The sequence below is a fragment of the Nicotiana sylvestris genome, chromosome 1, assembly GCF_000393655.2.
Source record: "Nicotiana sylvestris chromosome 1, ASM39365v2, whole genome shotgun sequence".
Lineage (NCBI taxonomy): Eukaryota > Viridiplantae > Streptophyta > Magnoliopsida > Solanales > Solanaceae > Nicotiana > Nicotiana sylvestris.
Window position 1 is genome coordinate 15,482,844 of NC_091057.1, and position 23,534 is coordinate 15,506,377.

At 34.6% G+C, this 23,534-nt stretch overlaps 2 protein-coding genes across 2 annotated transcripts; both read left to right on the forward strand.

Annotated features, from left to right (window-relative positions):
- The first annotated feature begins 6,858 nt into the window (after window positions 1-6,858).
- LOC104233879 (ubiquitin carboxyl-terminal hydrolase 2-like) lies at window positions 6,859-14,515 on the forward strand. The gene is made up of 3 exons (XM_009787340.2): window positions 6,859-7,044; window positions 8,274-11,110; window positions 13,836-14,515. Exons 2-3 carry the CDS (start codon window positions 8,280-8,282, stop codon window positions 14,068-14,070), a joined length of 3,066 nt encoding a protein of 1,021 aa, XP_009785642.1. The 5' UTR covers window positions 6,859-7,044; window positions 8,274-8,279; the 3' UTR covers window positions 14,071-14,515.
- Window positions 14,516-16,358: 1,843 nt separating this feature from the next.
- LOC104233880 (PLASMODESMATA CALLOSE-BINDING PROTEIN 3-like) lies at window positions 16,359-23,065 on the forward strand. Its single transcript, XM_009787341.2, has 3 exons — window positions 16,359-16,760; window positions 17,417-17,450; window positions 22,671-23,065. Exons 1-3 carry the CDS (start codon window positions 16,448-16,450, stop codon window positions 22,924-22,926), a joined length of 603 nt encoding a protein of 200 aa, XP_009785643.1. The 5' UTR covers window positions 16,359-16,447; the 3' UTR covers window positions 22,927-23,065.
- Window positions 23,066-23,534: the final 469 nt, after the last annotated feature.

Consider the following 23,534-nt stretch of genomic DNA (forward strand, 5'->3'; position numbering starts at 1 on the left):
CATACTAGTTTAAGAAAAATCGTCTGTTATTAAAGAAAGGTGAGTTTTAGCAAAAGAGCATGCGTCACTGTTACTGGTTTTAGACTTAAAAGCGAGTGAAACGATTCAGACTTGACTAATAGCTCCTATAGGCATGCTTTCTATGCGTTGTTGATTTTAAACCCCTTTTAACAGACTTGGTAAATGCGGAAACCCTATAAACATGATATCTAGGTGTTGAATTTCATTTAAGACCTATGAACATGATATCTAATTGTGGCTGATTGATTAAGACCTATAAACATGATTGCCTAATGAAGAATGTATATGCAAGATTCAGAAAGACCTTTTACCAGTCTGTTTCTTAACTTCACTATGGAACCTTTTGAACATTTTAAAAGATTCAGATTTATGTTTCATAAGACACACAAATCCATATCATGACATATCATCAATGAAGGTGATGAAGTAAGAATATTCACCTCTAGCTTGAATTTTCATGGGCCCACAAACATCTGTACGAATTAGTCTCAATAATTCAGATGCTCTTTCTCCACTTCCAGTAAATGGAGATTTGGTCATTTTTCCTTTGAGACAAAATTCACAAATTTGATATGATTCAAAATCATACTTATCACGGTACCCTTTCTTGTACAACTTGTTAATTCTTTTCTCTCCAATATGACCAAGCCTACAATACCAAAGATATGTATGATTTACATGATCATCTCTTTTCTTCTTAAGACTTGAAACATGCATAATCGAATTAGCATTCACATTAGGTAAGACATAAACATCATGTTGGAGATAGTCATTCACATATAAATTATCACCATAATTAATAGAGCAAATACTATTGCCTATAATAATGCGAAAACCACGTTTGTCTAACATAGAAGCTAAAATTATGTTCGAAACAAATTTAGGAACATAATAACAATTATCCAACATAAGTACTTTGCCCGTAGGCATTATTAAAGAAATTGATCCTACAGCTACGACCGCAACTTTTGCATCATTTCCAACTTGTAGATTAACTTCTTCTTTCTTTAGTCTCCTACTTATCTTGAACCCTTGCAACATATTGCAGATGTTATAACCACTGCCAGTATCTAATACACACAGTGAAGAATTAGTAGTATCTAAAGAAACCTTGAAAGTATTTTTCATTAATATCTCACCTTGATTCTTGTCCTTCAGAGTTGCAAGATACTCCTTGCAGTTTCTCCTCCAATGCCCTTTCTTCTTACAGTGAAAACATTCAGCATCATATACTGACTGCAAGATCAAATCTTCAGAAATATCCTTACCGAGCTTGTATCCCAGCTTCTCATGTTCTTCAGTAAGAACAATCACATGATTGACAACGGGTCCAACTGGAGAGTATTCAATGTCCAACTGTGTATCAACCATCTTCTTAAGATATTCAATAATTACAGTTGGATCCATATTCTGATGTTTCCTCTGGAATTCAGAACTCATAGAAGCAAGTATTTCTTTTAATAGCAAGGGATTCTTCCAAGTGTTTCTGATAAACCTTGGTGCCTTGAACATTATTCTCTGGTGGGATTATCTTTGCAAGCTTATCGATCACATCAATGAGCTTTTCATGCATGAGAACAATTCTCAAATTTCTATATCAGTCATCAAAGTTTGATCCTACCAACTTGTTGGTCTCAAGTATTTCACGCAGTGATATAACAGACATATTGAGAAATCTAAAATATAGAAAAGAAAAGGCAATAATATAAGAACATATTTACATATATCATAAAGACGTGGACTTTTATCTAAATGATATTTTCACTAATTATTTTAAACTATTTACCCTCATTATAGTTTAAGAAATCTTTATTTTTGTTAGTGGAGTAAAGGAATCCTTAAACAATATGTATGAGCCCCTTGGAAGTCAAGTCGTTTCTCACATATATTTTAAAGGTAGGTACTCTTACCAATTGTATCTCCATACAATTTCCTTAAATAGCTCTATGTTAAATAGTCCCCTGGTAGTCAAGTTGATCCTATTGGCATAGTTGAGTTCAATCATCATGATAACAAATAATTTATTAAATTTTATACTCCCCGAATAGTCTAGGCGTCTAGTGTAAAATTGAATAATTCTTTCAATCCATGTATCTAATGCAATAAATAATTTTAACATATTCTCGATTTATAAGTCTCCTGGTAGTTAGGCCGCTCCTTATAAACAAGAAATAAGTATAATTATTTACTTTGATGGATAGCTCTATAATAAAATATCTCATATTTTATTATTTAAGAACTCAAATTTTAATAAAAGGGAATTGTTACTAAAACGGTTTTTAATAACATGAAGATCAAATCTTTTATAGCATGTGATTTTAGTTCAGGTTGTCTACATGCTTAGTTCTAAATTAATTTCCATCACATGTAATAAATAATTCAAAATTATGTAACGAACGAGCACGTGACATAAAAATAAAATTCAACATTCTTCTAACATGTTTAATCTATATATCACATATATCACAAAAAGTAATTCATACCAGAACATCATTATTAATTAGCATCTCATGAACTAATAACAATTAAAAATAACAATAGAATCATGTAACCTATTATAGATTCCCGTTGTGTCTAATACATAAATTTCAAATTCAAGTTACGAACTATCTCAATAGTTTAACTTATATGCATATATATTTTATTCACAATAAAATGATATCAATCCATATGCATTCAAACAATTTGACTATTGCACGGCATATGTATTTTAATGGTTTGAACTCTTCAAATATAATCTTAAAATATTTTGTAAATAAATTTTAGACACGAGAAATCATGGCTCTAATACCACTGAAGGATTGCGTATAGGTGTTCGCAACACGCAGCGGAAGGCAATAACAATCTTAGGCAGATCTTTTCGTGTTTAAAATTTATTTACATGTCAAAGATCGAATCTAAGACGTACCTGGTGAAGAGAGTCTCGTTTCAAAATTTCTTCGATAGTGTGAAGACTCTATGCGTATCCACACTGAGATCGATCCTTGCTATCAACTCTTGATCAATGAAACCCGCGAACAAATTGAACGCAAACTTGTGCTGAAATTTTTCTCAAAAATATCAACTCAAATTAGAAGAACAAGAAACACTTTTCTTGTAATTGTATTTTCTCTCTTGGCTTGGTATTGCACTCTCACTTTCACAAAGTATTTTTTCTTCTCAAGAATTAATAATGACAAATTTTGTTCCATCACCCTTTATATAGCATCACCTATAAACCCTTTTCCTATTTGGTTGAGGTAATGATTTATTTGGGGTAAAGTTTATTTCAAAAATAAACTTCATAGAATTTTATGAAAAATTAGAAAATCACGTAAATAATGAAAACGTGACTGCCGAGTCCTTCACGTAATTCCTCCAACTCAAAGTTAGATTCTTATTTATGAACTTTTCATATATAAGGAAAATATTAATCCCATTCCAAATGGGTTTGAATTTGCCGAACGTCCTTTTTAGGACTTTACACGTAAAGTTATCCAATTCACAATTGGATTCTAACTCATAAACCTTTTATATTAATATTATATGAATAAATATTAATATATATATATATATATATATTTCAACCAAGAGATATAATTTAATTTTCTATTCCAAATAGAAAACTTCAATTTGTTCACAATATTTATTATATCCTCTGTGCTAGCAAAGAATATAATAATATTTCATTTGGACTAATAACTAAATGTATTTGACTAATTAAATTCCTTAATTTAATTACCAAATAATAAAATAATTAATCCCCTAGCAAATATCAGAACACTCGTTAGTGTGCGACCCCATAGGTTCAATACAAAGCCGGTAGTAAATTGACCACATCAATATACTAATCTAGGGTGGCGTCTAGCAACACTCCTTAACGACCGGATAGCATGAAGTATACAATTTACTCTTAAGAACCAGTAGAAGAATATGTAGTAATTCCTTCTGTCCTTATAGCTCTGGATCACCCTAGAATATGGTTCAACTGTCAAATCCTAATAGGCGACCAACTATGTGTTGATGTATAATCGATCATTGAATGATCTAAGAAACTCATTTCTTCTTTCATTTAATTGCCCTGGCCAAGGTTTTAGTTTGGTCATTTATAATTCATGACAACATGGAGCTTAAACTCATTACCAAGAGTTGACAGATTCCATCTTGATCAATCACTAATTCTACATGCATTTAATCGTACCCAATATCCTTTCAACTATTGCCCTAGGGCCATATGTGTCTGGTATCAAAACACAATAAATAACTTGTCAATTACTATGATGATCTCAGGTCAAAAGAAACTTTTACATCACATTCTTCAAGAGAATATCCTATTGACAGTTATGGCAATTCTAATCATTAGGAATTATCCAATGAGTCGGTTCAATGATCATATCTCTATATGCATCATCTATCTATGTGATTTAGTTAATGAGATCAACTAATCTTTATCCCATAAAGACGATCACATAAATATTGATCTAACCGGATTATTAATGTCCAAATTAATAATCCTATGATCAAGAAAAAATTTAGATTAAATTATAAGAAACTTCACTCTCATTATCATGATCTCCATCACAATGTCAAGTCTCAAAATTTAATTAAGGACCTTATCAAGTTAATCAAATAATTAATAATAACTATGATAAAAGAATATCAGATGTCATATATTTTTATATCAAATAATATTCACAAAAATATGTTCAATCATCAAATATGAGATTGGATATAGGGCATATCTATTATATCCCTAACAATTATCTGTTACTTATCTTCTCATGCTTCACAAACAAGGTAAAAGCAACAATAGCCATTGAAAAAGTTTTGGCTTTTCCCATTCTATGGAGTAGTATTTTTGCTATTTCTTAAACTAAACATCTTTCTCATTCTTAAAAGACCCATATATTGTGTGTTGATATTACTGAATTTCCTCGTAGCTTTCACATTAACTTATACTGATATTATTACAAAGTTCTAGTTTGTTTTTTTATTTAATATAAAAGTTTATTTTTTAATATTCATTATATTGAAAGAAAAATCAAGTTTTTGAAGCCCAAGCTTCATTGAAGGATGAAGACGATTTGGGGGGAAGTCACGTGCTTGGCACATGTTTTGGGTGCAACTGTTAGTTTCTTAATGGAAGGATGATTGTTGTCATTTTTTGGATAGTTAAAGGATGTTTTTTGTTCATTATTATTACACAAGGATGTGCCTAGTTTTGAGCCATATTTGAAGGATAATTTTAGCCAAAAACTCTTAAGTTCCAAACGAATTCGGTTCAATATTACAATTTTATCCTATACCAAATTGATTGAGTAAAGACATAATCTAACTTTCAAAGGCTGTAAAAGTCGGTTAATCTTTTTGAGGATATTTTCGTCGTTCAATATTTGGCATAGAATATTTATATTTTTATAATAATAATAATATAATATAATATAATAGATATAGATATAAATACATAGATAGTAATCAATTAGACATTATAAATGCATGTAACAATATTTTAAGAGGAATGGTACTTAAAATTTGTCATATTAAAGAGTAGATCGAGTCAACTTTACTTAACCAACCTTATTATTGAATCGTTAAACTTATTTTTATCGACCTTTTTTCCCCCTGTCTATTCAACAATCTTCTTCAATTTTTCACTTACAATCGTGTTTACTTATTACTGTTTCCTTTATCGAATCATAATAAAAGAAAGAATATAACAAACTAAAATTAGATTTAAGTAACTTATTATAAACCACTTGCATTAATAACCCCTATTAAGGTGTAGCAGTACGTTGTTTTATTCTCATGCCAACCCTCACATTTACTATTCGGTATACTCATCTCAACCACAATGAAGAAAATTAAGTTAATCAAAATAAAATCTAAGCCTTTTCTTCAAAGAAGAGATTTAAGAAGCAATATAGAAGAGACAGTGAAAATTCAATATGTGATGCTATTATATGAGACACGAGATATCACTAAAACTATAAGTTTTGATTAATATTAAATAACCACGAGAGTTGAACGTGAGATACGAGATACTTAGACTTTTAAGTTTTAATTAACTCTGAATAAGTAAACATGAGAATTGAATCTACGATTATTATGTGAGATACACGATATTACTATATAAGTAGCCATGAAAACTGAATATACCGCTATTACGTGAGAGATGAGATCAGATATAAGATATTACTATAAAAGTAGCCATGAGAATTCAATCTACAACTATTGTGTGAGATATAAGATATTACTATATAAGTAGCCATGAGAACTGAATATACCGTTATTACGTGAGAAACAAGATCAGATATAAGATATTACTATATAAGTAGGCATGAGAATTGAATTTACCGTTATTACGCGAGAGACGAGATACTATTAGACTGTAAACCTATATTAAATTATGGAGTAAATAATTAATCGCAAATAAGTTGCTATGAGAACTGAATCTATCACTATTACGTGAGAAACGAGATCAAATATAAGATATTACTATATAAGTATGCATGGAGACAAGATACTATTAGACAGTAAATCTCTATTAAATTATGGAGTAAATAATTAACCGCAAATAAGTAGCCATGAGAATTAAATCTATCGCTATTACGTGAGAGATGAGATATCACTAGACTGTAAAACTCCATTAAATTATGAAGTAAATAATTAACCGCAACTCACTTGCATAATTACAACCCTAAATCCTACTTTTACCACATTTGAGACTTTAGAGGTTTTGAACCATAGGCTAAAATACCAACGGACCCTCCCCCCCCCCCCACCGCCCCCCCCCCCCCAAAAAAAAACCCCCACCGGGTCCTTCACTGTCTTTTACCTCTGTTTTTTCACCACCATTGCCATTTTTGAAGTGCCCCAAAAAACCCCATTTCTTTTTTTACGTTTTTTTTTCTTCTTTTTTCTCTCTCTCTGTAATGCTCCTTTTCATATGATATATACTAAATCTATACATGCCCTTCTTATGTGACTGATAATCTATTGAAATTACTGGGAAAATTCCGTTCTTTCTTTGTTCCATAGTTTCAGGTGAATCTCTGATGCTACCCCTTTTCTTGAGCTTGCTTATTTTTTACTTAGATGTATATATTTTGACTTGTTATTGCAACTATATGATAAACGAATCGATTTTCTGTGTACCCTTTTGAATTCCAATCCCATGGGTATGGATATTAAAGGTAAAACCCCAACCAACCCCCCCCCCCCTCTCCAAAAATAAAAAATTAAAAAATTGAAGACAATTTAAGTTGATTTGTTTCTTGTTTAGTTTTTCCGAATGGTGTGTTTTTGGGTATTTGGAATTTGATTATAAAGAGTGAAAAATGTGTGAATGGTTATTAGACTTGCAATTTTAATACTTCTCTTCAATCCAGTAGCTAGATATTGGTCTTTCTTTATAACCATAGTGTGCGGGTCAGTGTGCGTGCACCTCGACTTTGAACAGGTACATGCTACCTCCCACCTGCACAGATATCGGCCAACTCTGTCGGTCTGTCCACCAAGGCTCCCACCAGCACAGATATCGGCTAACTCTGTCCACCAAGGCTTGGAAAGATGGAAAGAAATCACCTAGTGTTTTTGCTTGGTCTTGGTTTTCTTTAGTTTATCTATTAGGGATATTGTAAATAAATACATCCTTTCCGACTGTCGAAAGAAGGAAGTTCACTTTTTAGTGACCAGAGATTGACTAGTTTATTTAATTGACTTAAAGATCATTCTTTATATTTTACTAGTTAAGGCGTTCGATCATCTGTCGGTGAGGTCGATTGAAGAGAAATGAATGAGATGTTTAATTGACTTGTTGCTTATGTAAATGGTTATTAGACTTGCAAGTTTGCATGTACTGCTCTTTAATCTAATAGCTAGATTTTGGTATTGATGTTGCTTCGTTTCTAGATTAGCACTTCGTGAATAGATGTACATAAGTAAGATTAAGAGAGATGAATGAGATATGTTTAGTTGATTTAGTTTTTATGTTTTTTCCTTATTCAGTTGAAATTGATATGTTTACTAGACTTGCAATCTTGTCTTGTTCTTCCCTTCAATGTAGGCCTATTTATGTGAACTCGATTATTGTGCCATGACCTACTGTCATGTTTTCATCTAAGTGAGTGATTTCTGAGGATAAGTTTAAGGAATACTAATTGTTTGGGCATGGGCCAGAAGTGGTGCCTATGAAATATTCTAACTTAGTTATTTGAGCTATGTATTAGTGTATTGTACTTAGGGTGTATGATGTTTTCTGTTGTCGATTGTAGGATATAATGGTGAAAAAGGTTAAGAAAAATGGCAAAGGTGGTATGAAGGAGAAGCGGAATCCAGTGGCATCTCCAAATCTTGTTGCTCAACAAGACACCCAAAAAGTTAATACCCCCGAGGATGGAGTTACAGCTGTAAATGATAAAAAAATATGTGACCATATTGATAAGAGTATTGATGTGGAGAAAGTTTCTGCTAAACTTGGCTCTTCAGGACCTGTTAGGTGTGAAGATTGCAGGGAAGGAGCGGTTAATAGACGGGCTGGGAAAGGAAAAGGTAAACATGGAAAAAAGAAGGGAGGTGGAGAATCAAAGTCAGATTCCAAAGCCATTTGGATCTGTTTAGAGTGTGGTCATTTCTCGTGTGGAGGTGTTGGATTTCCTACTACTCCTCAGAGTCATGCAGTTCGGCATGCAAGACAGTATCGCCACTCATTGGCAGTGCAGTTTGAAAATCCTCAGCTGCGCTGGTGTTTCTCGTGCAATAGACTAATTCCTGCCGAAAAGATAGAGGAGAGCACTGAACAAAAGTATGTATTACAGGACATTGTGAAGATGATTAAAGGGCGGTCGACTGAAGAGCCTAGTCTTGATGTTGAGGATGTTTGGTTTGGGACGGGGAGTATCACGAGTGGGATCAAGTCAGAAGCTAGTGTTGAAATTGGTGCCTACGGGAAAAGTGGTTATGTTGTTAGGGGATTGCTTAATTTAGGAAATACTTGTTTTTTTAATTCTATAATTCAAAACCTACTTGCAATGAATAGATTACGGGATTACTTTCTTGAAATGGACGATTGTGCTGGTCCTCTTACTGCTTCTTTTACGAAGCTCTTTGCTGAGACGAGTCCTGAGGATACCTTAAGAAATGCTATAAATCCAAAATCTTTCTTTGGTTCCTTGTGTGCGAAGGCTCCACAATTTAGGGGATATCAACAGCACGACAGTCACGAGTTGCTTCATTGTTTGCTTGACGGTTTGTGTACCGAGGAATTGACTGCAAGAAAGAAACTCAAGTCTTCGCAGGATGATGGCAAGTCTCCTCCTACTTTTGTTGATGCCATCTTTGGGGGTCGTCTCTCTAGTACTGTTACTTGTCTGGAGTGTGGACACTCTTCATTAGTAAATGAGCCATTCTTGGATCTCTCGTTGCCGGTTCCCACTAAGAAGCCTCCACCTAAAAAGACTCAGCCAGTTTCCCGAGCGAAGAAATCAAAACATCCTCCAAAGAGAAGTGGAAGAGTCCGCCCCAAGATTAGCAGAGACGCAGCTTCTCTTAATGCTCAAAGTGCTCAAGAAAGCACTTCGATGCAGTCTAGTACGCCAATCACTGAAGGAACAACAGTTCCTTCTGACGGTGCATTGCTAGATTGCGTTGATGCTAGTGATGTTGCTGATAATATGGGCTTAACTTCACATAATCTATCTTCCTCTCTGAAGTTCAATAATGAAAAAAATGTAGACGGTGAGTCGACTTCAATGGACAATTTTACATGGTTGGATTATCTTGATCAAGATAGCCCGCCTAATGGTAATGACATCGTTTCTCAAGTAACTTCTCCTGATCTATCTTCCTCTCAGAATGGTATTACTGGACAGTTGAATTCAGTGGAGAACTTTACATGTTCGACTAATCTTGATCAAGATATTCTGCCCAAGGGTGATGACATCGCATCACAAAATGATGATATTCTGACTAATCAGGGTTGCGGAACTGAATATGCTGTTCAACATAATGTCTCCTTGCAAAATAATCAGGGTTGTGGAGAGGAAGCTTGTTCTCCAGATGATTCGATTTGCTTGGACGATCAAGGACGATCTAAGTCACCAAACTGCAATATAGCTTCTCAATTTTGTGAAGAAGCACCAGTTAAAGACTGCTATGCTAGTGAAGTTGCGTGTAACTCAGCATCAAACAGCCAGTTCTTCTCGGCGGATTCAAATCTTGGAAACGATTCATCAACGGGGATTTGGGAAGATGAAGCCCCATTACAGGTACAAGATTCAGAAATTCTGTTGCTTCCTTATAAGGAAGAGACCTCAGCTACCAGTGACATACCAAAAGCAGAAGGCAAGGTGTCCTATGATGCTGTTTTCGGTGAACAAGATTTTACGGACTTTGATGGTTTCGGCGGCCTATTCAATGAACCTGAGCCGGTTGCAGGGCCTGCTGAAAAGCCTTTACTAAATGGTCCTGCTTCTAAGTCAAATGGATTTGGAGAAGCTAGTTCTGCTGTTGGAAATAGCACTGAGTCTGATCCAGATGAGGTTGATAATACTGATGCTCCAGTGTCTGTGGAGAGTTGTTTGGCTTGTTTCACAAAGCCTGAGCTTCTATCTAAAATTGAACATGCTTGGCAATGTGAAAACTGTGCAAAACTTCTACGAGAACAGAGGACGAGGCTGAACAAGAAATTGCCGAAACCTAGATCAGGCGATCTGGAGAATGCGCCAAAGGACAGTAATCCAAGGGATATTGAACTGAGAACCACTAATGGAAGTGCTGTGAAAGGTGTGTCAGATGCTTTTGATGACGGGTTGGTGTACCAAAATAGAACAAATGGCTACTCAAGTCAAGATGAAGCTTGTAGTGTAGTAAATCGCGATAAGAGAGTTAAGTTGGATGAACCTGAATCTGAAGAAAGTGAAAATGAGACGGACTCTAAAGGTGTCAAAGTGGAAAGAGATGCAACTAAAAGGATACTCATTGATAAAGTCCCTCCAATTTTGACTGTTCATCTAAAAAGGTTCAGCCAAGATGCTCGAGGACGCTTAAGTAAGCTTAGTGGCCATGTGAATTTCAGAGATACTATTGATATCACAACATTTATTGATCCCAGGTGTGTTAATTTTCCTTCCTTTGAAAGATCAGTTAAAATCAGATTTTTTGGCTGTCTTCACTAAATTGAGTTTCGAGTAATTCTGTTCATCTTGTAATAAGAACCTGCAATAGATTATTCAAAACTGATGAAATCCATATCAATTAAGCGGACTCTTTAAACATAATAAGCTTTTGGAGATGAGAAATGATTGTGTAATGTAATACTGTCTCCTTCCAATTAGAGAAGGTTTCACCTTAGACTGAAGAGATAACTATCATATCGAGATTTATGGAGAAACAGAGTTGTCGCTTTCTTCTCTGTTTGAGATTATTTTATTGAAATTTCAAAGTTATTAAATAAAATAGTTCATTGGAGATTTCCAGCAAGTATAGCTTAAAGCATGTGATGGTAAGATTGGTGGTCTTGTAGAGTATAGACTAAATTAATGATGTTCCTTTATCATAAGTATGGATGCATACATTTTTTTATGTTATAAATATTTGATTTTGGGTTGCACATAATTGGCTTGGCTCTTTAGTTAATAAAATATCTCAATTATTAGTATCTTAGAGTGTTAACAATTATGTCTCTGCATCCCAAAATTCCAAATTTATCATGTCATTCTCATCTCTTGTCACATTCTTATTTTGTATATGGTCATGAATTCCATTTTTAGGATTATTCCTAATGCCATAAATTCACCTCTCCCTGTGTCTTCATAGGCTCATTATCCTAATCATTGTAGTACGGATCAGATCCTTTGTTCTAACATCAGATTACCTCCGCTCAACCAGATTGGGATGTTGTCAAAGTTAGTCTCTTTATAGTGTCTTGGATAGGAAATTATTTTATTAAAACCAAAAGGGGGTAGCTCAAGTGGAAAGCACCTCTACCTCCAACGTTAAGGTTGCGAGTTCGAGTCACCAAGGCGAGCAAATTAGCATTTCAAAAGAAAAGGAAATGATTTTATTATGTGAGTTCTAAAACTTTGTTAGCCAGAGTGCTGATTTCAGGATTATGTGAGTTCGTGTATCACTTAATGTTTCGTTGATGGCTTTAAATAATAGGAAAATAGTACAAAGAAAAAGAGTATTGTGACCCCAGAGCTATTTCTCATATATAATCCACCGTCAGTTAATTTTTATCAGCATCATGGTTGTGTGTAGAGATTAAGAGGCTTCGGAAATGCTTTTGGAACTTGTTTACGTTAGGGCCTGAGAACAATAGTGTATCTTTTAGAGGATCCTGTCCAAATAATAAATCTCGTCAACTAGAGAACAGAAACATTTATTTAACTTCCTGATTAAACTCAAAAAAGTAGCAACTAGTGTCTGATCATGATGAAAAGTAACAACTAATGTTTGGTATTATAATTTAAGAAAAGTTTGGTACCTTAACATGGTCAAATGGACTGTTTGCTAAACCTGCCAGTAGCCTGTCTAAATAGTCAAGGATCTTATTAATTTGTGCCTCAGGATTTCCGAAATTTGTTCTCATTTTTTACCTTCTAAAGAACTGCTGAAAACACCATCAACTGCTTCTTCCTGTTATGCGTAAGCATATTGGGGTCAAATGTGGAAGCATATGTCTGTCAAATATTATTTTAAGAGGGCCTCACACTTTTTATCGCGTATTGGCAGTCGTTTCCAGTCCTTTGAATTATTGAATTTCTTGCTCCTCTCCGTGACGTGCCTTCGGTTTTATCCATGCAAGATAGTGTTATTGTCCGTTTTTCGCTTGTATCTGTTTTTTTTTATCCCTCTTTGGGGGGGGGGGGGGAGGGGACGCCGGGGAAGCCATAGTTTTTTTTCTTTTGATTAGTTAAGCTAGAAAATTGTCTCTGAATCTCAGCTCTAATATGTTCCATCAGCTTATTTTTCACCTTTTTAAATTTTATATAGAAGCACTTGATATGATTGATGTTTCTGCATGGAACCTTTTTTTTTAATAATGGTTCTGCATGGAACTTGTTATCCAAGTGATATGAACATCTTAATTGATATTCCAGTGCTTTGGCTTTTATTTTGTACTATCTGTCACTGGTTTGAAGTTAGTGTTCCGTGAGTGTGTAGCTTGGAGAGGACTCACCAAAAATGGATGTAAAATATGAAATTATTGGTGGATCTTTATCTATTCTTAGTTGGATCTTTATCTATTCTTTAGTGTATTTTCGTATTTCTAGGCTTCTATTATTATTTGTTGTTGTCTTTGCTTCGGTTTCTGATTGCACTACCTAGTGTAGTTTTGTGTTTTCGCTTAGTTTTCTGATTGGTTTGTTTGTCATTGCTCCTTCCTTTTATCTTTCATTAGCCGAAGGTCTATCGAAAACAGCCTCTCTACCTTCTAAAGGTAGGGGTAAGGTCTGCGTACATACTATCCTCCTCAGACCCCACTTGTGGGAATACACTGGGTTTGTTGTTGTTGTAGTTGGCTATGAACTCTTTAGTCTTAGTCAAATGTTTGTTTGGTTTATTGCTGATAACCCATTTTAAAAGATTGATTTGTCCATTAAAGAAAGAGTATATTGATATCCGTAAATTGATGATGTATAGGTATTTTTTGTGCTATGAAACCAGAAAGAGAAAAAGAAAGACTTTTGAAACCAAGTCGACGAGACTCAATTGAAAACGTGTAATAGTATTTTGCACGGGTGCATATTATTTCCAGGACCGAGTAGGTCAAGTCTCTTTTGCAAAATGTTATCTGCCTGCGGTTGTCTGATAATGAAATGATGTAACTGCAGGTGCCTGCAGAAGGAGGTTTACAAATACCGGCTTGTGGGTGTCGTGGAACATTCAGGGACTATGAGGGGAGGTCACTATATTGCATATGTTAGAGGCGGCCCAAAGATCGCTGGGAAAGACAAGGACGCGGAAGATTATGTGTGGTATTATGCCAGTGATGCCTACGTACGAGAGGTCTCATTAGAGGAAGTTCTTCGGAGTGAAGCCTATATTTTGTTCTATGAAGAAATTTGATACGAATTTCTTAGCAATATTTTTGACATCAAAATGGTTGGGGTTTAATTGATCACCCTACAGGTTCGCGTGTGAGAAACACATACGATATACACAACGAAAAGGGGTTGGAGGGTAGAAAGGTGAGTTGTATTACTACAATCATAGAGTATAAACACCCATTTTTTGTTATTTTTCATATTTCAAAATGCCATCACTTAAAGATGTACATGTTGAAAAATGCATGTAGAGAAAGAGTTCAATTGTTTGTTATGCAAAAAAAAAAAAGCAATCCTTATTTACCAGCATGGGGTGGTAAGTTTATGCTTATTAATTTCTTTTCTTATTTTGTATTAATTGTTTACCAAGATGTACATGCTGGAAAATGATGGAGTTTGACTGTACATTGTCATTCAACATTTTCCTTTAGTGGGAAAAGTTAAAATTGGCCCGTGAACTTTGTGAATGTTGTCGGGTGAAGTGCACAAACAAATGGATGCGATTTAGGGGTTAGTCACTGCTACCTTTGTCTCGTATTATCAGTCGTGATTACTAAAAATAGTTGTTCCAAATTATTTGTCACTTTAAAAGTTCAAGACAAAATTGATTATATTTTTCCTTTTTTACCCTAAGTAATAATTATCCTTGAAAATTAACTTTATTCAAATACCAATGAAGAAAGATTAAATATTAAGACATGAATAAAGGTAAAGTAGTCAAAATTTCATCTTAATTAATTTTTCTTAAGGGGCATGTACAAGAGAATCATGACAGATAATATGAGACGGAAGAAATACTTATTTTGTACTGAAATTTTGAACTAAAAATCTTAATTTTAGGACAATTTACGATATTTTTATCCCAAAAAATTAAAATTCAGGACACATTGGTTCATTTTAAATAACAACCTTTTAAAATGGCTACGTGGTGTCATTTCTACAATGTTGTCCATACTTTTCTAAAAAGTGTGCTAAAATCTTGAAAGAAAGTTTAACATATTTTATATTTACACCAATGTAATAAATACATAATACATATAGTTACATATACTATTATCACTTTATAAGTTTTAATACATATTTCAATCACGATAAATTAGTACGACTTGATGTAACTATTGAGTGTAAATAAAATTTTATAGTACTTTGAGCATCCTCTTTAGTTACCACCATGTTTGGCTACATTTTGTACCTTGTGGTTACTTTAGTAAGTCCCAAGACAGAGAGGCTGAAATTCAGGAAAATAAAAGAATCTATAAGCCAATGCCCCAAAGGCATCCATCCAAAGATTAAATAGTATAGCATACAAAAAGAAACAAAATAATATCATCTGTCCAAGAAAACATTCATTCAGTTCATCACTTTCAAAGTCCTCAAAATCTCAAACACCAAAAAGAAAAAGCAAACTCACAAAAAGAACACAACAAAAGAAAAAGGAAACAGCTGAAAGAACACATAAAATAATAAAAAGATAAAAGAAACCATCTTCTTGTTAATTCTTCAGTCTTCCTTTTTATATTCACTATTCTGAATTTATTGGTTCGACTAATTTGGATTTGCATTGCCATAATTCACCTTAATGCATTACAACAACAATAACAATAACTATCTCAATATAATCTCACAAGTAAAGTATGAGGGAGGGTAGTGTGTATGTAGACCTTACCCTTACCTTGTGAAAGTAGAGAGTCTACTTCCGATAGACCCTAGGCTCAAGTAAAATAAAATTTCGACAGTAGTAAAAAGGAAATAAATCTATAGAAAGATAAGCAATAGCAATAACAATATAATAGAAAAATTGAAGCAAAAGAAATAACATGTAGTAAAAAATCTAAGAAAATTTGCACAGCCTATAGCTCACTAAGGGGTCGTTTGGTTGGGAAATAAGTTATCACATGATTAATTATTCTAGGATTAGTTATCTCATCCTCCCATAAGGGTAAAAAGATACTACAATCCTGTCATAACTAATCCCGGAATAGTTATATCACGATTTTATCCCAATCAAACATGGGATAAACTCATCTCAAATTTAATCCCAAAATTAATTCTCCCTTATCCCTCGTACCAAACAACCCTTAAAAAAGAAGCACTCCTTGTTATGTGTTTTTCAGCTTTTAATAATGGAACTTGAAACCTCCAATTAAAACTAAAAAATACCATTATCTCACAACATTATGTGATGGACCTTATTAATTATAATTTGTTCCCATTCCTCCATTTGATTCAGTCCTTTTGTCCACGCTGTACCATAACATTCTCCTTTCCTTTTTTACCCTTTCTTTAACAAAAACCCCAACTTATCACTCCCCAAATTCCCACTCTCAAACCCCACCAAAAAAGAAAAAAAGAACCCCAACAAAACCCATAAATTTTCTTGAACTTTTAGCTTCATATCAATGGCAAAACCACCATTTCAAGTGGTGTTTTTGTTCATATATTTTTTATTTTGCACCGAAATAGTTAAAGTAAAAGCAACATGGTGTGTAACAAGAAGTGATGCAAGTGAAACAGCATTACAAAATGCATTAGATTATGCTTGTAGTTCTGGTGCAGATTGTGTTACTATTTTGGAAAATGGGCTTTGTTTTCTTCCTAATACAATTCAAGCTCATGCTTCTTATGCTTTTAATAGTTATTATCAGCGCAGAAATAGAGCTCCTGGTTCTTGTGAATTTGCTGGCACTGCAACCATTGCCAAAACTGATCCAAGTAAATCTTTTTTTTTTTTTTTTTTGCATTTTCTTTTACAATTTCTTGTTATAGAATACTCCCATCAGTTTCATTTTACATGACACTATTATTATTTCAGGAGTCCCGAAGTTTTTCTTACCACGATTTTCTCAAATATTTTATAAATATTTTTATATAGTGCACTCTGGTATATTAAGTTCTCGTTATATGCGGGTGCAAGAAAAAGCCAGACCACAAGGGTTTATTGTATGTAGTGGCGGATTTAAGGGATGGTAGGTGGTTTGCTTGAAACCCCTCCTCCAGAAAAATTATACTATATATATATAAGATAAAATTCGTTGTGTCACTATATATTATATTTTGAATCCCCTTATATAATCCAAAAGCATAGTTTAGTGGTCAACAAAGTTCAAAATCCGTGAGATTTTTTGTTCTATTTTCATTGGCCACAATCTCTTTTAATTTTTTAACTTTTTTGAACCCCATTGGCCAAATTATAATTATGCCTCCACTGCTGATTGTAGCCTTACCTTGCATCTACAACTTACATCTCTGTAGAAGACTATTTTTACGGGTCGGACACGTGACCTCCTGATGATATTACAATAACTCTTCCTTATATATATATTAGTTATTTATGGGTTGAGAAATGATTGTTTTTTTTTGTAATGTAGGTTATGGATCTTGTGTTTATCCAGCATCTCCAAGGTATGAACTTTAACTTTCTCTGTACATTGCTTTGCCTGTTCCGTGTAATTCTTGATATTTAATGCTGTACATTTTTCTAGTAAATTTTTATCTTTTGTTTTGTTGAGTTTCTTGAAAGTGGTCCTAATAATATACTATAAAGAAGAAGAAAAAGTGTAAGAGAAGAAACTTGTAGACAGCAAAGAATCTCTAGAACACTTGTAAATACTAGGATTATTATATTTTAATTTCTACTTCGACGACCAAAAGAATGTCGAATATTCTCTATATTTGGAGAGTAAAACTACAAAAAGAAAATCTCTTAAAAAGAAGAGTAAACTATATAAATTTCCATTTTTATGTTTTTATCTCTTTTCTGAGTTGAGTGACAAGCTTGGAGTGGACCGGAGACTTTAGTGTTAGAGCTTGGAGTGGAGTGTAGACTATGGTTAAATAATATTTTACTGAAAATTAATAATGATATCAAATATATATATATATATATAGTAGTACTAATTAGACAATAAAGTTTATATGCAGACAATATTAAATTTACGTGGTACAAAAATATCATATGGGAGAAAATCTTTTCAAATTTTAGGAATAGCGGTGTATAGGACTATTTTGGCGTTTTTTTTTTTTTTTTTGCTGCTAAACCTCTTTAGTTTTGAACCATTCATTTGTCCTTGCATGGACAGTCTAAAGGCTGCAAAAGCCAGCTAAGCAATCTGGCAACAATAGTCATCTCGAGCAGAGCATTTTGATTTTGACTATACATTTCTTACTGTGTATGGAGTCAAATTCTTATGAATTTAACCTATTTACATTGTATTTTAAAGAAATTTTATATTATTAAAATAATTTAACTTGTTGTAGCAGGTTATTGATCTGATTTATTTTTTGGTTATTTGCTTCTACTTTTTATGAATAGTTAGCTCTAGTTATTTTTTTAAGGGTTCGTTTCGTCTGAAGATAAGTTACGCTGATATTAGTTATGGTGAGATTAGTTATACTATAATTAGTTATGCTGGGATTAGTTATTCTGATATTATTTCTTATTGACTGTTTGGTATGTTGTACTCATTAATCTTGGGATTGTCAATTTTACTGTTTTATCCTAGAATAGCTAATCCTGCGATTATTATTCCACCCTCTGGCAGGTATAAGTTATCTCAATAGTATTTTTAATCCTGGGATAACTTATCTTAGTATTAGTAACCAAACAATGAATAAGGTATTACTAAATTTTTATCCCAACATTATTTTTACTTATCCATCATACCAAACGACCCCTAAGTACCTTTATAGGAGTGCGGAACCAAAATGTGGTTTTTTTTTACTCAAAATACGCAAATAAGTGTAAAAAAAAAAGTTACCAAACTATATATAACGCCACAAATAGTGGCGCTATACAGTAACGTTAACTGCACCGTTACTGTATAGCGCCACTATTTGTGGCGTTATACTGACACACCTTACATAGCGCCATTAATAGTGGCGTTATACCCCTTATTACCTGACCCCACCAATAATTTCTGGGTTCAATAATTTAAATGCGTATAAAGCCACAAAAATCGTAGAATCCCGGCTAGCCATTTCCTATATAAACATCGTAGAATCGCCACAACTTCATTCAATTATTTTTTTAACTCTTGTTGGTTTCTATTGTTGTTAAATTCTCTAACATTTTTTCATTATGTCTGAAGAACGTAGAATAAGAGTATCATTATATTGGGGGGGTGAGGTTGTGATGGAGAATAACTCTGTGGGCTACAGTTTACCTGCTAAGTGTAATGTTAAATTGCCACTTTCAATGGAGTACGAAACATTGATATCGTTGTTATGCAAAAAAATGAGTGTGAGAAAACGTTCAGTGATACTCAAAGTAACCGGAAGATATCCGTATTCCGTTACGCCGCAAGGGGTTGCTTTTTACTCAGAGTTTAACATCGACGATGATGACACTTTGAGTGATTTCTTGAGGACTCCGGACGAATGCCGGGAATTTCTTGTAATCACAATGTTGGAGATGTACGTGAAAGTCGAAGACGTTCCAAAAAATGAGGTTGTGCGTAGTAGAGATAACCCCCAGTCATCGGGTGGTTATTCTAGATCAGTTTTTGCCGGACATGTTCCGGATGAAAGATTTTTTCTTGATTTAAATTTATCACCGTCGGCAAATGAGCAGCGAGAAAATAATTTATACTCTGCTTTCCATAATTCACAAGAAGAGTGGTAAACTTCAATTTTCATTTGTGTTAATTATATATATTTTTGCGAATTGAAGTTCGCACCGCTATCCATAATAATCGGGGTAATAATGTACATACTGTAAATGAATCCACAAGGTTATGCTCATGTGGGAAATGGTCAATCTACCACATGCCTTGTTCACATGCCATCAAGTGTTTTCAACGTGTTGGTTATGCGGAGACCAACTATATTGATCAACAATATAGTGTTTCCAAATACCTAAACACATATAGTGGTCAGTTGCAACCAGTGGGTTCTGAGCATTACTGGCCCCCAGAACCATTTAAAATGGTGTGTAACAAGTCCTATTTGCGTAAAAGACAGGTGCAGAAGAGAACGCGTATACGGAACCAAATGGATGTTAGTGATATCGTATATGCACGCAAATGTGGTATATGCTCGCAAACAGGCCACGACCGTAGCCTGTTTGCGAGCATATACCACATTTGCGTGCATATACGATACCACATTTGCGAGCTTGATTATTGTTGCAGTGCAGCCATGTAGCTAGGCAGATCTGCAAATGACTTATCCCAGTTACCATAGACTATTTCAAACGCTCTTTTGCGCCCAAGATATGCCTTTCTTTTAGTAATTGTGTGGCCATATTCCTGGTGGACTGCTGTAATGCACTCTTTGATTTTATACCTTATGGACGCTTCGATGTGCGGAATAAGTACAAGAGATATCAAGTCAATATCCAAGTTGAAGTGATTCCCGTTGAAAGTGTCCATTTCGCATGTGTGGGTGGGAATGTATTTACCCACTTTCCACATACCTGTTTTCTTCTTCGACGCACGCAACATCCAATTACATGGCCAAAACCACCTGCGGCAAATAGCCTTGTATACCGTCGGACTTGACTCCGATACCTGCATCTCACGACACTCTTTAACATTGTGCATTTTACAAGCCCTGCTTACGCGTGCTTTATCAGGAAAAAGCATCCCCTTTGCAAGCACCGTTGGTCTAGACTCATCCCACATTGCTGTCCGGATTTCATCAAAATCCCTTGTGAGAGCTTCCACATCCGGCACGGCTGGCAAGTTATCAATATAAGGAATCTCCCTTGAATGAAACGGCACTTCAGACTCGTTCACTTTTCGTCTATGGGGGGCTCTCTTCAAATCCGGGTCCTTCCTCCTCGTCCTCTTCATCACCATCCTCACGAGCAAATGGTGTCTCGTCTCCCGATTCATCGGCATTGTTATCGTAATCGATGTTCTCTTCCTCACTCTGTTCATCTGCCAGATTCTGATGTAATACGTCGTTTTCGGGCAATTGAGTGAGTACGGGTAGTTCAACTTGCTCGTTTTCACTGCACATTTCAACAAAAATATAAGCTACTAAATTAATAAATGCTTTATATATGGCTGTAGCTTTTCACTTACAAGTCGTAATGTGATGACATTCCATGATGGACGTTTTCAGTTAGGTGATAACTACCGGATGGGCCACTTGTAAAATTCATATCCGGCCGGTACCCCCTATTAAATAAATGAGCGTTAAAATTAATTCAATACGCAAAAATATACATAATTAACACAAATAAAAATTGAAGTTTACCACTCTTTTTGTGAATTATGGAAAGCAGGGTATAAATTATTTTCTCGCTACTCATTTGCCGACGGTGATAAATTTAAATCAAGAAAAAATCTTTCATCCGGAACATGTCCGGCAAAAACTGATCCAGAATAACCACCCGATGACTGGGGGTTATCTCTACTACGCACAACCTCATTTTTTGGAACATCTTCGACTTTCACGTACATCTCCAACATTGTGATTACAAGAAATTCCCGGCATTCGTCCGGAGTCCTCAAGAAATCACTCAAAGTGTCATCATCATCGATGTTAAACTCTGAGTAAAAAGCAACCCCTTGCGGCGTAACGGAATACGGATATCTTCCGGTTACTTTGAGTATCACTGAACGTTTTCTCACACTCATTTTTTTGCATAACAACGATATCAATGTTTCGTACTCCATTGAAAGTGGCAATTTAACATTACACTTAGCAGGTAAACTGTAGCCCACAGAGTTATTCTCCATCACAACCTCACCCCCCCCCCCAATATAATGATACTCTTATTCTACGTTCTTCAGACATAATGAAAAAATGCTGGAGAATTTAACAACAATAGAAACCAACAAGAGTTAAAAAAATTTTTTGAATGAAGTTGTGGCGATTCTACGATGTTTATATAGGAAATGGCTAGCCGGGTTTTTTTTTTGTATATAGCGCCACAAAAAGTGGCTTTATACGCATTTAAATTATTGAACCCAGAAATTATTGGTGGGGTCAGGTAATAAGGGGTATAGCGCCACTATTAATGGCGCTATGTAAGGTGTGTCAGTATAACGCCACAAATAGTGGCGCTATACAGTAACGTTACTGTATAGCGCCACTATTTGTGGCGTTATATATAGTTTGATAACTTTTTTTTTTACACTTATTTTGAGTAAAAAAAAACCCACATATATGCGTAGTTTATGCACATATGTGCAGAAAATAAGTATAGATACACTTAGGGGTTGTTTGGTTGGGAAATAAATTATCTCATGATTAATTATTCCGATATTAGTTATCCCACTCTCCCATGGGATAAAAAAGCACTACAATCCCAGAATAACTAATCCCGGGATTAGTTATACTACGACTTTATCCCAACCAACCGTAGGATAAACTCATTTTAAATTTAATCTCGGGATTAATTATCCCTTATCCTTCGTACCAAACGACTCCTTAGATATGCATTTTAGTACCCCACGTCTAAATTTTGGATCTGCCAAACACTAGTTTTAGGAGCATGCATGCTAATGCATCAATCAATCTGCTAGTATCTGTATTAAAGATCATTTGCTCGTTCAAATCAAACATGTATATGGACAAGTTATGATTATCATGCATGCTATTATTCGTGTCAATTCTGTAGTAAAAAATGGCATTCTGATCTTCAATGCAAACTTGGATTCTGTAATATTTCAGCACTGCTGGTGGCTCTACTACTCCGAGCACCCTTGGTGGTGGCACGACTGGAGGGACGACTACACCAGTCACGACGTCAACTCTTTATCCACCACCACCAGGCGCTGCAAATCCTTTCAATGGCAATGGAGGAACAACACCGCGCGTTGGTCCTGATATTCCTGACTCAGAGGAATCTAAAGCTTCTCACAAGTTCTCAAATTTAGTTCCTGCATTTTTTATGCTTCTCTTCATTCATATTTTTCAACTATTGTAGGCATTTCTGGTAGAGTAAACCCATACTTTATGCTAGTTTTGAAGACTAGGACAATACAATTTTGGTTAGAAAAGGGAAGTTTTCATTTTGCTATTATGAAAACTTTAGCCCATTAGAGTAACATATTGGTCCTTATTAATATCAGTTGTCTTGCCATGTTGATAACAAGGCGTTGATCTAGTGGTATGAGTGCAACATGTGATGTGTGAGTTAGGCGCACGTCATGAGTTTGAATTCTCTGGCAGACAAAAACCTAGCCTTTAAAATGGAGAATAGTTAAAGGGGCAGGTTCATTATTCACTGAGTTTCGAACATGTTCGGGAATTTCTCGGTTATAACAATGACAAGTCTAGGTTCATTGTTATGTTAAAACCAATTCATCTGTTAGCATGCCCAAGTTCTACTATTTTGTGTCTTTGCATACCCATTTCATTTAGTTTATGCTTTGCATTTCATTTCATATTGATAATTGGGTCAAAATTTAATGATTTTGACTGTTTTTCTTTTGATTATATTTTTGTTTTTGTTCTTTGGTACGAGGGGAGCCTTGACGTAACTGGTAAAGTTGTTGTCATGAGGTCACGGATTCGAGCCATGAAAATAGTCTC

Coding starts and splice junctions, on each gene's coding strand:
- LOC104233880 (XM_009787341.2), top strand. CDS start 16,448: ATGGCAAAACCACCATTTCAAGTGGTGTTTTTGTTCATATATTTTTTA. Junction 16,761..17,416: donor CATTGCCAAAACTGATCCAA/GTAAATCTTTTT, acceptor TTTGTAATGTAG/GTTATGGATCTTGTGTTTAT. Junction 17,451..22,670: donor GTTTATCCAGCATCTCCAAG/GTATGAACTTTA, acceptor GTAATATTTCAG/CACTGCTGGTGGCTCTACTA.
- LOC104233879 (XM_009787340.2), top strand. CDS start 8,280: ATGGTGAAAAAGGTTAAGAAAAATGGCAAAGGTGGTATGAAGGAGAAG. Junction 11,111..13,835: donor ACAACATTTATTGATCCCAG/GTGTGTTAATTT, acceptor ATGTAACTGCAG/GTGCCTGCAGAAGGAGGTTT.